Source organism: Capra hircus, chromosome 10, assembly GCF_001704415.2.
Source record: "Capra hircus breed San Clemente chromosome 10, ASM170441v1, whole genome shotgun sequence".
Lineage (NCBI taxonomy): Eukaryota > Metazoa > Chordata > Mammalia > Artiodactyla > Bovidae > Capra > Capra hircus.
In genome coordinates this window covers 75,494,877-75,511,319 of record NC_030817.1, presented here as the reverse complement: position 1 = coordinate 75,511,319, position 16,443 = coordinate 75,494,877, and the positions used below count along the sequence as shown (strand labels likewise).

At 34.9% G+C, this 16,443-nt stretch overlaps 2 protein-coding genes across 2 annotated transcripts; both read left to right on the top strand.

Annotated features, from left to right (window-relative positions):
- LOC102182232 (olfactory receptor 4K13-like) lies at positions 755-1,693 on the top strand. The gene has a single exon (XM_005685575.1). It carries the CDS (start codon positions 755-757, stop codon positions 1,691-1,693), a length of 939 nt encoding a protein of 312 aa, XP_005685632.1.
- LOC102182509 (olfactory receptor 4L1-like) lies at positions 8,895-11,439 on the top strand. Its single transcript, XM_018054507.1, has one exon. It carries the CDS (start codon positions 9,116-9,118, stop codon positions 10,043-10,045), a length of 930 nt encoding a protein of 309 aa, XP_017909996.1. The 5' UTR covers positions 8,895-9,115; the 3' UTR covers positions 10,046-11,439.

Sequence of the window (16,443 nt, the reverse complement as noted above, 5' to 3'; positions counted from 1 at the left end):
GCAGCAACTACAGAACGACTTCTAGATTGTTAATGCTCTATATTCCAGTTACCCAGTTTCATTTCTCTTAGTCCTGCTTATAATTAGAAGACCATTTGGCCTTTCTTTCACTTGAAAGTGAAAGAAAGAAAGTGAAGTCGCTCAGTGGTGTCCGACTCTTTGCGACCCCATGGACTGTGGCTACCAGGCTCCTCTGTCCATGGGATTTTCCAGGCAATAGTATTGGAGTGGATTGCCATTTCCTTCTCCAGGGGATCTTCCCAACCCAGGGATAGAACCTGGATCTCCCACATTGTAGACAGCCACTTTACCATCTGAGCCACCAGGGAAGTCTTTCACTTACATGACCCTTACTATTATTAGAGTTCAAGATGGTAGACCTTATTTTTTTGTCAATGGAGGAAGAATAAATTTATTTCTCAAACTCTAAAAGAGATGTCAAAGAGCTTGCATATTCTCCCACCAGCTGAGATCATCACTTTTGTTAAGCCCAAATATGAGTTACATATTGATAGTTTCAATTTCCTTCAAACATCTTGGTTTATGGCAGATATTCCTCATAATTTTTGTTAAGAAATTGTGTCTATCTCTTTCAAAAAACTGGATTTAGTGTTAATTCTTTTTTATCCTTTTTAAGCATTTCAGTGAATTTTAGGAAAAAAAGTTAAGTGACTATGCACTTATCGTTCAAATTCAACTAACAGACTTTCTATTTTGGTTTTGTTTTAGGTAACATTTGCCAACAGCCAAACAAATGGAAAAACAAAATCACTCTGTAGTGGCTGAATTTATTTTGCTGGGGCTCACAGAGTCTCATGAGTTACAGATTTTCTTTTTTTACTTTTTTTCCATTATTTATATAGCCATTTTATTAAGTAACCTCATTATAATCTTGGTAGTGAAATTGGACCCTCAATTACAGTCTCCAATGTACTTCCTACTGGTCAACTTGTCCTTTATTGATATGTCTCTGGCTTCCTTTGCTACTCCTAAAATGATTGGTGACTTAATTAGTGAAAATAAGGCCATTTCTTATGAAGGATGCATGGCCCAGATTTTTTTCCTTCACCTTTTAGGTGGAAGTGAGATGATGTTGCTTGTAGCCATGGCAATTGATAGATTAATTGCCATATGCAAACCCCTGCATTACAAAAATATTATGAGCCACCGTATTTGCATCAGACTTGCACTTTTCTCCTGGACTGCTGGATTTGTGCATTCTGTTAGCCAAATGGTTTTTATAGTGACTTTACCATTTTGTGGCCCCAATGTTGTGGATAGTTTTTTCTGTGACCTGCCTGAGGTGATCAAACTTGCCTGCACTGACACCTATGTCTTAGACCTATTAGTCATTGCATTTAGTGGACTACTTTCTTTGTTCTGTTTCATATTTCTGTTCATTTCCTATAGCATCATCCTGATAACTGTCCATCATCACTCCTCCAGTGGATATTCCAAGGCCATGTCCACTCTTTCAGCCCACATCACCATGGTGGTACTATTCTTTGGACCTTGCCTCTTTATCTATATATGGCCATTCAGCCATGTTTTCATAGATAAGATCATCTCTGTGTTTTATACAATTTTTACTCCCCTTTTAAATCCAATCATTTACTCATTTAGGAATAAAGACATGAAGAAAGCAATAATAAAAATAAAGACCAAGAATGTGAGTTCCAGATCAGCCTTTTAACTTAAATATTACAATCATCAAAGGCATCATCATTGTTGTTGTCATTGTAATCATCATCCAGAGACACAGGTATAAGATTTTACACTGAATATAAGTCATATTTTGGGAAATTATTACTTTTCCCTACACAAGCATATATGCAACAAAGCATTCTGAATTGCACATCTAAGTGCAAAATCATTCCAACATATTATCATCCATTTAAGTTGTAATTTTTAAATTTTTCTACAAATTCTTAGATTTTAAAATACTGTTGGTTGAGTTCTAACCATGTCTAAGGCACTTTGCATGCATTTACTCTTAACCTCACACAGTGAAAATAGAGAATATTATTTATATTTATCACCAGAAAACTGCACATTATAAAATTTAACAAACTTGTCACAGAAATTGTTAAGTACTAGATCTAGAATCAGATCCTACATGTAACTACAAAATCTGTGCTTTTATAAAAAAAATCTTATCTATATTTTAATTAGTATTCATACATTTTGTTTTCTTGTCCTCTCCTTTACATATCGTAGTTCCCAATAATTAAATCTTCCCCAAAATAGGTTAAAATGATTTTCCTTTGATCTGAAAGTAAAAAGAAACCAACAATTTCTGTTTCCTTATGCCTCTGATTCAATGAAAAGAGTTTATTAAAACAGCTAAGAAGGTTGACCCATTGAGCAAGGTGTACCAGTACTACTGTTACACAGCAGGGTAGGAAAAATCATATTTGAAACCCATGTGATTCTCTGTGGTGCCTCACAGTATTTGCACATCAAGTAGTAAAAATATGAAAATTACACAACCTAGTACAAATTAGAATTTGATTCACTCCACCAAGAAAAGAATCACCATCAATGGAGATCTTGGATGAAGACAAAAGAAGAATGCAATTGGTAGTAAAAGAAGATAGCCATAAATAAATATTACAATAGTTTAACATTAGTAGAATGATGATTATAGAAACTAAGACTGTTTCCTTCCTAAAATATTTATGGTCATTGTGTATGTATAGTATTTGTTGACAAATTTCAATTTTTTGTTGTTGTTCATTATCAAGGAGTTGTTGGAGGTTAACTTTAGAATTTTGTCTCTAAGATATGGGATATTCATGTGGGATTATGACTAAATTAGAGGAAATATCAATACCTCACTGAGATGAACATAGTAACCTACAGAATTTTGTCTTTCCATTTGGAGAAAAGAGGGTGAATGTCTTGATTTGTATAAATCTTTAGGCTAAGACAACTGTTGTTCCTCGGCAGTTTAAATAAAGATAGAATGAGAGTATTAAACATTTGAGAAGAGAGAAGGCATGTACTGAGAATCACAGAATTTTACCCTGACCAGTAACTTAGGGTACATATTTAATCAAGAATAAAGGATATTATATAAGTAATGAGGAATCTGGAGGAATATTTTATTGGGTCAAAATTCATAGTTGAAACAAAAGAGAAGCCTGAATTAAGCAGTTATTTTAAAAAGTTATTCAAACCCATTGTTTTAAGGAAGGTGCATGCATTTTAAGCTAACTGTAATCATTTAATTAGGTACAAAAAAATGAGAACATCTATTTATGTCTTTTAACATTAAATGACAAGTAAGTTTTGTTATTATTTACTACACAGATTATTTTAGGTACTCAATCAATCTGTGTGTTGCCTGGTCATGATATATGGCATTTAAAGTTTCTGGAGAAGATGTGAGTAACCAAAGACAGAGGGGAATCAAAAACAGTTCTCTTCAAGGTCATTTGCTTTGAACAAATTGTCATTCAATAAACAGCTGTCTCTCTGTATAATAGCTTAGGTGTGCTAAAGTGAAGGAGAGGGAATGCTTAAAGATTATATTAACTTATGTTAGCTCAATTCATCCTCCACAACTTCATTAGGGCTTTAAAAATGTTTCTGTGAATAAACCTTGGATTGAAGATCATTCTTGTTTTTAAAATTCATGTAAATGATTATAAAATGACAGAATTGATAATTATACCCACAATATGAACTTTTCCTTAGCTAAATCACAAAGTATTAATAAAAGAACAATGAGATACATAACTGACAAATACAAGATACAGTAAGCTGGCCAAAATATTTAAAGTTAAGAAAAAGTATTTCACAACATGGATTTACTTCCATCTTTATTAACAGTGAATGTGACAATACATATTGTACCTTGATAAATTAGCTAGTCATCAAAATTAGTAAAACACCAAAAACTAAATATATAAAACATAAAATTAACCTCTACAATTTTATTTGCAATATTAATAGTCAATGATAACCAATGGAAGGCTTTAAATTTTAACTAAATGTAGTAAAAAGTGTTTCCATTTCTTACTAATACCAAAAGAACAAAAGCCACATTCCACAGAGAAGTTACTTGTATTTTCTGCCATTCTATAAAAATGACTAAGGTATGACAATAAATAAAATTTATTTCTTATCAGCAAATGCTACTGAAAAGAACACAGAAACTATTTCTAATTATCTGCAATTAAGTGATAGAATAAATTATATCTTGGCAGGAGTTTTGCCTTATATAAGAGTTGAAAGATTTTATCACTTGTACATAAAAATTTTCATCAATAATACTGACTCATAATAATAGCTAGTCTATGACAAAAATCTACATTAAGCCCTTGGTTGAATAGTGAATTTGACTGGAATTAAATAAGAACTTGCAGATAAGATACAGATGTGTCAACCAATTTGAAAGTTACTCATGACATTGTTGGCAAGTTATTGAAACTGACTGTGAAGCCTGCTGTGCAAAGTACATTAGGATGATCAATATGATAAACTGTATAAAAGCAAACTCTTATAAAAGAATAATTTACTGTAAGATTTTACAGTAAAAAGGGCAATGACACTGAAAATATGTTTTGCCATATAAATATTCTCTGAAACTCTCATAGCAAGGTAAATAAATTTTTAAAAAATTAGTATTTTAATGACCATAAAACAGTTAGTTGTAACATTAATGTATAATATGAAGTTTGAAGTAATTTAATGTGAATTATTCTTAGTATATCTTTACAATTTTCTATTTCTAAATATATTAATGTGCATATAATATGCACTTTTAGGAGTAAGTGTGTAACGTGTATAGATCAATTTTTCTGTTAAAGATATAATGGTCATAAAGGTCTAGAGATTATTTATCTGAAATAATACCATAAAATGGTTAGAAGGAAGCTAAGAATGTAGCTTGGGAATAATGTGAGGAAAAGGAAGCGTCCAATAAATCAAAGCTGTCTGTACTTATTATATCACAAAAACCCAATACTCTCATGACTATTTTAATCATTCCAATACTCAAGGAAAGCAAAGCATATTACAGGACCAGAAATTAAGAGTGAACATCTCTCCTGGTTATGCTATCACAGCAGCCCCAATGTTGTAACTACTCCCACTGAAATTTGGATTCCCAGGGCTCCAAAAAATCTGCCTCCAAACTGGTTCACATCTTTATAATAGATGCAGAAAACAGTATCCAGAACCACATGAAGGGCATCACAGAGAGTGAAAATTAGATTTATAATTTCAAATAACGTCTTGAACACATTGTTTCTCATAATGCGCCTTTACAGCAAGTAAGTGAAAATATTATAGAGGATTAATTCATTACAAATTTAGTATACTGAAGATGGTATTTTAATTAATTCTGTGTTGACTGGAAGGAAAATACTATGGTTTTCAAGACATGGAATTACCTACTTATTTTACAATGGACTGTAATCAACAATTTCCATGAAAATTCAAAAGGTATATGCTCTCAAAACGATATTGCAAATAATTTTGGTGGTATATGGTAAATGGTTAAGAATAATGAATAAAGTTAAGAAACATAAATTCCTGAGCATCCAGATAATTCATACCATCATTGAAAATAGTGGAAAAGCTAGAAACTCATATTATTTTTTGTAGTATGGTGATAGATTTCTTTTAATAAATTTCAGGTATACCCAGGACATATAAATAAGAATAGCATGATTACAGTTGGAAAAGAAGCTGGCAAGGGAGAATTAATGAACTAGACATTTAGGTATTTAGACTAGATATTTAGAAAATCACCATTTGAAACTTATGGTTATTCCATATATACATAGGGCATTTTAAAGAATAAAGACAAATAAGCTCTTACAGGATGTTCATATTCAGGAGAATGAAGGAAAAAGTGAATACTTCAGGAATCTCATTATGAGTATTCAAAATAGTAATAATAATCAAGAAAACTATTTAACAAAATAGAGAAGAGCAAGCTTCCAAATAGATGTCATTCAAAGCCATAAATTTAAATAGGAGACTTTAAGAAAAGTTTAAAGCTAGATTGTACTGGATTGCAGTGTGACAGTAATTGTCTCCTGGTGAAATAAATTTGAGGACAAGCAGCTGGACTGTACTAGAAAACTCTATTTAAAAACACTAAATTAAAATATTAAAGATAATTTTAATTTAATAATTAAAGCAAAAATGCATAATAGTTTTATTGAATATAATCACCTTATATAAAATCACCCATTTAATATATATACATTGTAATGATTATTATTCTATTCACATAGCTATGCAAGGATCACCACAATCTTATTTTACACAATCTTATTTTAAATCATTTTCACCACTGCAAAAAGAAAACTCATGCCCATCTCCAATCAATCCTCAGCTGAAGGGCCACTAATATGGGTTCTTTTTCAAAAATTTGCTTTTTCTAGACATTTAATATAAGTGAAGTTACAAAGCATATAGTCTTTTGTGTCCAGCTTCTTTTATTAAGCATATTTTTCAGTTTCATCTGTATTTTAAGATAAATATGTATAGTTTTAGAAAAAGGTGAAATTAGTCAAGGTAGAAATTATGCTTAGTTTATTTAAATGTCTATAATGAAAATGGGAGAAAATATTTATTTGAGTTAGTTTTGCTTATAGTGTTTGTTGTTCAGCTGCTAAGTTGTGTCTGACTCTTGCGACCCTGTTGCACACAGCACACAGGGCTCCCCTGTCCTTCACTATCTCCTGAAGTTTGCTCAGATTCATGTCCATTGACTTGGTGATGCTATTTAACCATCTCATCCTCTGCTACCCCCTTCTTTTTTTGTTATATTAAGTAATTTATGTCTTATACACACATGAGCAAGAGTAGAAATATTTATTTTCAACAATTTACTAAATCAAGTCTTGACTCCTTCCTTTCCTAATAGAGATTTATATGGAAAAGTCTCAGGATTATATAAGATTTATATGAGTGACTCAGATTCAACACATGCCCTCTCTGTGCCCATTCTGTGTCCAGCCATGAGTTTATACATACACCATCTCACCTAATAATCACTACATTTCCTCAGGGTGGTCCTACCTCTAAGACTTGGGAAAATTTAATTAATTACGGGAGTCTTGATTTTTCATTTACTAAAGAGAACAACTAATTACAAAGTTCCATCCTAACTCTAATATACTGTGATTTTGTCTTCAAATTCCTGCAAAGCGCATCATAAATTGAGTAAAGGTAACTAACACAAAATGTGCAATTATTTAAGAGGAAGACAATTTTCTTCATTGATAGGATTTTTGTCTAACCTATATGATAACTTATTTCTTTTCATTTGCATAGTCTTTTTACCTTCATAATATAGAAGCAGGTATACTAAGTGCAGAACCAAATAAATATTTTGAGAAAGCTTGCTTAAAAGTGAAAGAGAGGAATAAGAGACAGAAATGCAGGGAAAGGCATCAACACAGTAAATTCCAGCTTTCCCTCTGAAATAAAAGGCCAAAATAAATCTTTCTTAATCAATTATGTTTAACTAAATTAATTTCATTTGCACGTTGTTCTGTTTTTACTTTATTGTGGGAAATAAAATTCAAGGGTATTGGTTCCCAAATTATAGCTGGCATATTCATTATTTTCTAACAGTTATCAAGCCATGTCACTTCCCCAGAGTGCATGCAGTTATTGCAATTTCTGTCACAAAAGTCTCAACAGCAATATTTCTGGTCACTCTCATGATAGTCATGTAACACAGTCGTTATAGAAGGCATGGTGTGGAGACTGTCCTCTGCATGCCCCTCCAGGCCCGCAGTACGCCATTTAGCATCCACTCTGTACACTCCTGGAGGTTGACCTATAGGAACTACACCATTTTTCACTTTTATTTCCCCTAGTTTGTAGACACTGACTATTTCTTAAAAATATCGGAGGTAAGATAACAATTGAGATAATTAAGGTTGTGTAACGGTGATAAGAAGTTTTGACAAAAGACCGAGCAGAGCTGAAAACAAGGAGAGATTTACAGGTCATTGGAAAACAAATATTTCCTAAGCATCTTTAAAACTTAATTCAGTCACTTTTCCAAATATACCACTCTTTCTACTCACTGTTATCAATTCTTTTCTTCTTATAAATCTTCAGTCTTTATGCCTTGTCCTTTTTATTTACTGACCATGAGTACTTTTTTTTAATTTTTTAAGATGATTTGAAGATAAATAACAAACAAGTTTGAAGCTGTGTCTTAAAAGTGACACTTGGAATTGGTTGCCAATTTTAAAAAATCTTACAACATTTTTCACAAATCATGTGCTATATTAAATATTTTGTTACATGTCTCATCGCTAATTTTTGATTGACAATTAATCTCTAGATGGTAAACTCCTGAGATACCAGGTTCTGATTCCTTTTGTATAAGAAAGAAAAGTACGGTTAATTACCTAGAAGGATTACAAATACTTGTTGAATCATATCTGTTATGCTCATATAAATGGAACATATAAATTCAATCAATATTTAATAATCTGACCATAAATATACATTCCTTTATGTTTGGAGGAAATATGGTGTTTTGCTATAAGCCCAGATACTGGTGTGAGTAAGTCATTTAAAACATCTATGCCAAGTTTCCTTTAATACAAAATTAGGATAATTATAATAATGGGATTGTTATGCCCATAACAGTAAAGCTTATTAACATATGTGAAATACAATACAGCTTATCACATAGTGATCATATAATTATAATTAATTTTGACCACTCTACATCCTAAGAATGACATTTAAAAAGCTCAGCAAAGAAAATTTAGTGTGATATATTGCAACCAAAGCAATATCTATACATTAGGATTGAATCATTTCACTATTTACTTCTAAACCATGACATACCAAAAGTTTGCACACAACACACAAACTTTTCACTGTGAACAATGATGATAAAAGGTTTTGAGAAAACATCTCCAATTAAGATCTGAGATTTAAGACTATTCTCATAGCACCAATAGTTACTCATCAAATAGAAATCAAAAAATGTTGGTGTTTTTGTTGAAGTTCATTTGATAAGTCGTGTTTGACTCTGCGACCCCATGCCAGTGCTAACTGTGGCTTTCTTAAAAAAATTCTCTTTGTATATAAAGAACATCTAGAATCTTCCTGAGTTGAGTAAATGGATCTGAAAAATGGATCTGTAGTGACTGAGTTTATTTTACAAGGATTTTCTGCAGGATGGGGACTTCAGATTGTCTTCTTCGTGACATTCTTCTTGATCTATGGGGCTACTGTGCTGGGAAATGCTCTCATTATGGTCACAGTGACATGCAGTCCCACCCTTCATTCTCCCATGTACTTCCTCCTTGGAAACCTCTCCTTTTTGGACATGTGTCTCTCCACAGTCACCACACCCAAGATGATCAGAGACTTGCTCACTGAACACAAGACCATCTCTGTATGGGGATGCATGGCCCAGATGTTCTTTATGCACTTGTTTGGAGGTGCTGAGATGACTCTGCTGGTAGCCATGGCTTTTGACAGATATGTGGCCGTATGTAAACCCCTGCACTACAGGAAAATCATGAACCACAGGTTGCTGAACGGGTTTGTTGTACTCTCATGGACAATTGGTTTTACACACACCATGAGTCAGATGGTATTAACTGTAAACCTGCCTTTCTGTGGCCCCCGCGTCATAGACAGTATATTCTGTGACCTTCCCCTTGTGATTAAGCTTGCGTGTGTAGAGACGTACACCCTGGAACTATTTGTCATTGCTGACAGCGGGCTGTTGTCCCTCATGTGTTTCCTCCTCCTGCTTGTCTCCTACACGGTCATCCTGGCCACTGTGCAACGAAGATCATCTGGAGGCCTCTCCAAAGCTCTGTCCACACTGTCTGCCCACATCACTGTGGTCAGTCTGTTCTTTGGGCCGTGTATCTTCATCTATGCCTGGCCTTTCAAGAGTTTTGCCAGAAATAAAGTGCTTGCTGTATTTTACACTGTTATCACACCCTTATTGAATCCTATTATTTACACCTTGAGAAATCAGAAAATGCAAGAGGCCATGAAAAAATTAAGGTTCCAAAATGTTAGCTCCACATAGAACTTTTAGATTTTAGACTGTGTAAGTAATCCAGCTTTCAAATATAATGCAAATATAATGCAAATATAATTTGAATATATATGCACTACATGGTTTTACTCTTTTATTTTAGAATCATAACTGATGCATAAAAATTAATGATAATATATTTTAAATTTATACAGTGCTGTTATAACATATGATAATTAGTGATCTCAGCAAAACAGACATATAAAAATCATTAAATACTTTATGATACAGGAAATATATTTGTTAGTGAAGAAATAAATATAAATACACAGTGATTACTGTTAAGAGATTACTTCAATTGAAATGGGTTGTTAATGACAGTCATAATACTATCATTTATTCTCAGTCATTTATACAAATGACAGTCATTTATATTACCATTAAATGAGACACCCTGAACAAATAATGATTGAAAGAATTTGAACTAATGAGAGAAAATGTAAGATTAAAAACTTATATTTGACAGCATCATAAATATAAAATTCTAGATTGAACATAATATGCCAAAGGGAAAAACAAATAGAAGGGCAATTTCAGTAGAACTGCACAGAGCAGCCTTGAAATCAAATGCTCTAAGAAATTCCATCTGTATACACAGTTGACTTTCAAACCTAAGGAAATAAAAGTAGTAGCACACTTTTTAAATTTTATGTAATATACCACGTAACTTGTTTTTTCCAAGTGCTTAAACTATGGTTCAATTGTCTTTGTTAAGCTTGCAATTTTTATTGCAATTATAAGCAAATTAACATTTGCTTGTTAGTGTTAAGGGGTAGGGGGCATTTCTTGCTGAATTCAGAATCCTAAACTTATTGATGGCTAGTCTTAAGTATTCTTCCCCAATTCAAGAGACTAAATATTTCTTCTTGTTCTAGGCAATAGTTTTGAAGTTAATCCTAAAGAAGCATATAGACTTTTTTCTCCATTCAGTGTATCCTCAAGTTCATCCAGAGTGATGCTGTTAAAACACATCGCTTGGATTCTTTACAGCATGTTGGTAGCCTGTTTCTTTAAACTGTATGACATGCTAAATTCATGCTTAGTAGTTCACAAATGTCAAAATAACCTAAACATATTATTGACCAGAATGCTCATAAAAAATTACCAGTGAAACAGCTTTATACTATACCTAAAATTGTCCCATAAAAATTATGATTATTTCTCAAAGATGGCTATAATCAAAAAGGTGACAAATAACAAGGGTTGACAAGGATGTAGAATAATTGGAACCCTCATATACTGCTGACGGAATACAAAATGGTGTAACCGTTTTGGAGAGAATTTTGGCAGTTCCTCAAAAATTTTAAATATAGAATTACCATGTGCCCTAGTTCAGTTCAGTGCAGTTCAGTTCAGTCGCTCAGTCGTGTCAGACTCTTTGCAACCCCATGAGTCGCAGTACGCCAGGCCTCCCTGTCCATCACCAACTCCTGGAGTTCACTCAGACTCACGTCCATAGAGTCAGTGATGCCATCCAGCCATCTCATCCTCTGTCGTCCCCTTCTCCTCCTGCTCCCAATCCCTCCCAGCATCAGAGTCTTTTCCAATGAGCCCACTCTTCGCATGAGGTGGCCAAAGTACTGGAGTTTCAGCTTCAGCATCATTCCCTCCAAAGAAATCCCAGCGTTGATCTTCTTCAGAATGGACTGGTTGGATCTCCTTGAAGTCCAAGGGACTCTCAAGAGTCTTCTCCAACACCACAGTTCAAAAGCATCAATTCTTCAGTGCTCAGCTTTCTTCACAGTCCAACTCTCACATCCATACATGACCACTGGAAAAACCATAGCCCTGACTAGACGGACCTTTGTTGGCAAAGTAATGTCTCTGCTTTTCAACATGCTATCTAGGTTGGTCATAACTTTTCTTCCAAGGAGTAAGCGTCTTTTAATTACATGGCTGCAGTCACCATCTGCAGTGAATTTGGAGCTCCCCAAAATAAAGTCTGACACTGTTTCCACTGTTTCCCCATCTATTTGCCATGAAGTAATGGGACCAGATGCCATGATCTTCATTTTTTGAATGTTGAGCTTTAAGCCAACTTTTTTACTCTCCACTTGCCCTAGTTACTTCATTTCAAATACACCCTCGAAAGAAATTAAGGCACATGTACACCCCCAAAGTTATAATAAAATCATGGTGGCAACTTTCATCATACTAGTAAAAATGTTAAAACAACCCAAATGTTCTTCAACTAATGAATGGATAAATAAAACATGTTATATCCATACAAAGGAATATTATTTGGCAATAAAAATGAATCAGGTACTGGTATATGCTATAGTTCAGTTCGGTTGCTCAGTCGTGTCTGACTCTTTGCGACCCCATGAATTGCAGCACGCCAGGCCTCCCTGTCCATCACCAACTCCGGAAGTTCACTCAGACTCACGTCCATCAAGTCAGTGATACCATCCAGCCGTCTCATCCTCTGTCATCCCCTTCTCCTGCCCCCAATCCTTCCCAGCATCAGAGTCTTTTCCAATGAGTCAACTCTTTTCATGAGGTGGCCAAAGTTCTGGAGTTTCATCTTTAGCATCATTCCTTCCAAAGAAATCCCAGGGCTGATCTCCTTCAGAATGGACTGGTTGGATCTCCTTGCAGTCCAAGGGACTCTCAAGGGTCTTCTCCAACACCACGGTATATGCTGCACTATGTATGAATCTTGAAAACACTTGGCTAAGTTAAAGAAACGAGTCGCTAAAAACTACACCTTACATGAGTCCATTTGTATGAAATGTCCTTTATAGGCAAAACCTTAGAAGTAGAAAGTGGACTAATGGTCGCCTAGAGCCGGGAGTGTGAGGGAAGCAAGGATGTGGTCTTTTTAGCCTGGCTTCTCTTGGATGTTTTCAAGACTCATTCACATCACAGCTTACCTCACTTCTTGATGCCAAGAGTGACATGAGCAACGTGAGAGGAGGAATCCCTGGACCATTGCTCTCCAACAAACACACCAATTTAACAGCAATTTGTGATAGATTTTCTTTGTGAGAACTTTGAAACCAATTGAAAGTCTCTTTTACCCCTGGGGGATGAAAAATTAGACTCACCAAATCAGGCAAGGAGATTCAAGTCTTGCTAGTCTTGGAGCTCTGACAGGTCTGTCACAGTCTGGCTGTCTGGGGAAAGACAGAGGCAGTTAGCTGGGCCAGCTATATAATTGATTCTCCATAACTCAGCACAGAATGAGTGGATAAAAAATTCCAGCTCTCAGCTTCCACCTGTAAAGGAAAAGAGTCAATTTATGGATCTAGCATCCAGACTTCACAGAAGATTCTCAAAGAACTAGTACTTATCTCACCAGGCAGGGGCTGTGATGGTTCTGATAGAGTCCAGATGCTGGGGGACAACTGGGTTGGCAGTTTGGGTTTCTAGATGCCAGAGCTTCACCACATACCCTACCACAATCTGTCCACAGAGTGAGAAAACAAAAATCACTGCCAAGAGGCATGCTTCCTCCTGAGGTGGGAAACCATCGGCAGAGGTCTCCAGAACCTCTGTTCAGGTTTATTGGTGAGGACCCCCTCCTCTACAAGGCCAATCTGTGAAGACTGGCAGAGGTGCCTGCATGGTGTAATGTTTAGAGACCAACACAGAGCATCAACAGAGAACCAGGCAAAGATGTTCTAAATAAATAAGCAAGGTAAATCTCCAGAAACTGACAGTAATGAAACAGAGTTCATGATTTACCTGACTGAGAATTAAAAATAACTGTCATAAAAATTCCCTTTGGAATGAAGAGAACAATGCATGAATACTCCCTTCAATAATAGTCTCATGGCTCCTGCCAGAACATGACAGTGAAATGTCACAATTACTTTAGTATATAGTCTCTTTCATTTTTTTCAGGCCCAGCGTATCCCAGGGATTATGCTGGGCTTCTACTCTAGTTATTATGTACAAGAGGAAGTTAGTCCAGGCCTAAAAGATGACCTATTTCCTTGCAGAGGCGAGGCCTCTGAAGCTCCTTGAGCAGGAGAAAGTTCAAGTTCTTACTGATGTTGACGAGTCTGTAGAGCTAAAGTCTGCCAGGGCATTTATCCAGATGTACTCATTCCATATTTCAGGGTTCTAAATTTTTCCCTACCAGTGCTCTGACCTTATCATGACACATATGCCTAGAGTGTTTGCACTTGTTTGGATCTCTGTAGCTGTGGAAGATCCCCTAGAGAAGGGAATGGCAACACACTTCAGTATTCTTGCCTAGAGAATTCCATGGGCAGAGGAGCCTGGCGAGCAACAGCCCATGGGGTTGCAGAGTCAGACACTACTGAGTAACTAACAGTTTCAAAGATGAAGAATCTTCTATAGGTATACTTGTGTAACTGTTAGATCTTCAGAGTCTTGCTTGTCTGTGTCTACTTAATCAGGAGACAAGGAACTCTTTGAAAACTACCAAAGAGTTTTTAAATCTTTTAAACACCTAACCTTTAACGTCTGCTAGTTAATGGCTTTCAATTTCTTTTTATTTCAAGGCATCGATACAACTTACAATAAGCAAACAACTGCTCTCTTTGTAGGAACTTCTCTTCTCTTTCTTTCAAATAAAAGAATCATTCACCTGTGATAGCATTCCTTCCCAACAGGTTGTATTCCCAGATCACCACCCATGTAATATTTAGCCATCAGCCAACTACACTAAGCCAGGACCTGGGTCCCATCTACCACTTGTGTGAATGCATGCTCACTCACTAAGTCATAGCCAATTCTTTATGACCCCATGGACTCTAGCCTGCCAGGCTCTTCTGTCCATGTAAATTTCCAGGCAAGAATACTGGAGTGGGTTGCCATTTCCTCCTCCAGGAGATCATCCTGAGCCAGGAATTGAGCCTGTGTCTCCTGCATTGGCAGGTGGATTCTTTATCACTGAGCCACGTGGGAACCTTACCATTTGTAGTGGAATCTTATTGGCCACCAGGTGATTAGCCAGCTACAAATCCCCATTTTCATCTGTTTTTCAGACCACTCCTGGTACCAACTATGTTAATTTAGGTCTTCTGAGAAATGGATACCAAGATGAGGTTACATTCATAGTACATTCACACAGTGGAATAAAACTCGGTAATACATTTAAAAATTTTCAAACTTGTACATTAAACACTCTGGATACACCTCTTAAAGACTGTTATTTTAGAGAGAAGATACTCAAAAGCATACACATTGTAAGATTTTATTTAAAAGAAATTCAGCAATAGACAAAACTGATATTACGTGAGAGAAATGAGAATAGTCCTTATCTCTGCTGGTGAATGTTTATTGCAAAGCGGTCAAAGGGAAATTTTTGGTGTGAGAATAATATTTAGAAATTTGACAAGTGTGGTAGTTTCATAGATGCCGGCAAAAGGAAAACAAAATTTTCAAAGTGCACATTTAAGATTTGTTCATCTTAACATCTATAAATTATTTATCATGTAGATAACAGAATTTAAAGGTTGGCTTTAAAAATAGCAAAAATATCAAATAAAGTTATTGGGTATGGTATTCTTTCAATAGTTATTAAAAGAAAATTTGAGAGTGCTTTATGGAAATAATATTAATTATAATAGAGCAATATCTTGATTTGTTTTTTTTACCAAAATCCTTTTTCTCCTTCTCCTGGGATGCAGCTATAAGCTTTTAAAGCCAATGTCTAATTCATTTTCCAAGGTAAAAGTAGGCATGGCAGAGAGGAGTTCTGGTTTTACTGGTCCTAATAGATATTTTATTGCCTTTTTTATATTCTCTACTTTTTGGCATTTTTGTATGCTATATTTGTCTCTAATTTTTCCTATTATGTTAAAATTAAACTAGTAGTGCACTAAAATTAATAGCTTTTCAAGTTTTCTTTTTTTTTTCAGAAAAATAGATGTAATTCACTAGTAAATTACTTATTGCCTTATTCTTTCCTTTTCCCAAGCACTAAGAGCACCATAAGTGACCATCTTTTATAAATTAAAACATAGTTTAGAACATTTGACTTTTAGATTATATTAGTATGTATATATGAACTTCTCAGTTCAAACTGAAGAAAATTAGTCATCAAAGACATGGGCTATTTTATATGATGAGAGAGAGCTTCAGTGTTTTTCTTTGACTGTTTAATAAGAAGTATCCCAGGGATTCCATTTATTTTAAAGTATCAAGTTATTAATTGAGAACATAGTTGGCAATCAAGATCCAATGATGAATGGTGGTATATAGGGTTCTTTTTTTATACTGAATTATCTCCTTTGATGATCTGCTTATTTCCTCAATATAAGCCTTTGACCATGTGGATCACAACAAAACTGTGGAGAATTCTTAAAGAGATGAGAATAACAGATCACCTTACCTGTCTTCTGAGAAACTTGTATGCAGGACAAGAAGCAGTATTTCTAACCTTACATGAAACAGCTGATTGGTTCAAAACTTGG

What these genes read in the sequence shown, in the direction of transcription:
- LOC102182232 (XM_005685575.1), top strand. Translation starts at nt 755, where the DNA reads ATGGAAAAACAAAATCACTCTGTAGTGGCTGAATTTATTTTGCTGGGG.
- LOC102182509 (XM_018054507.1), top strand. Translation starts at nt 9,116, where the DNA reads ATGGATCTGAAAAATGGATCTGTAGTGACTGAGTTTATTTTACAAGGA.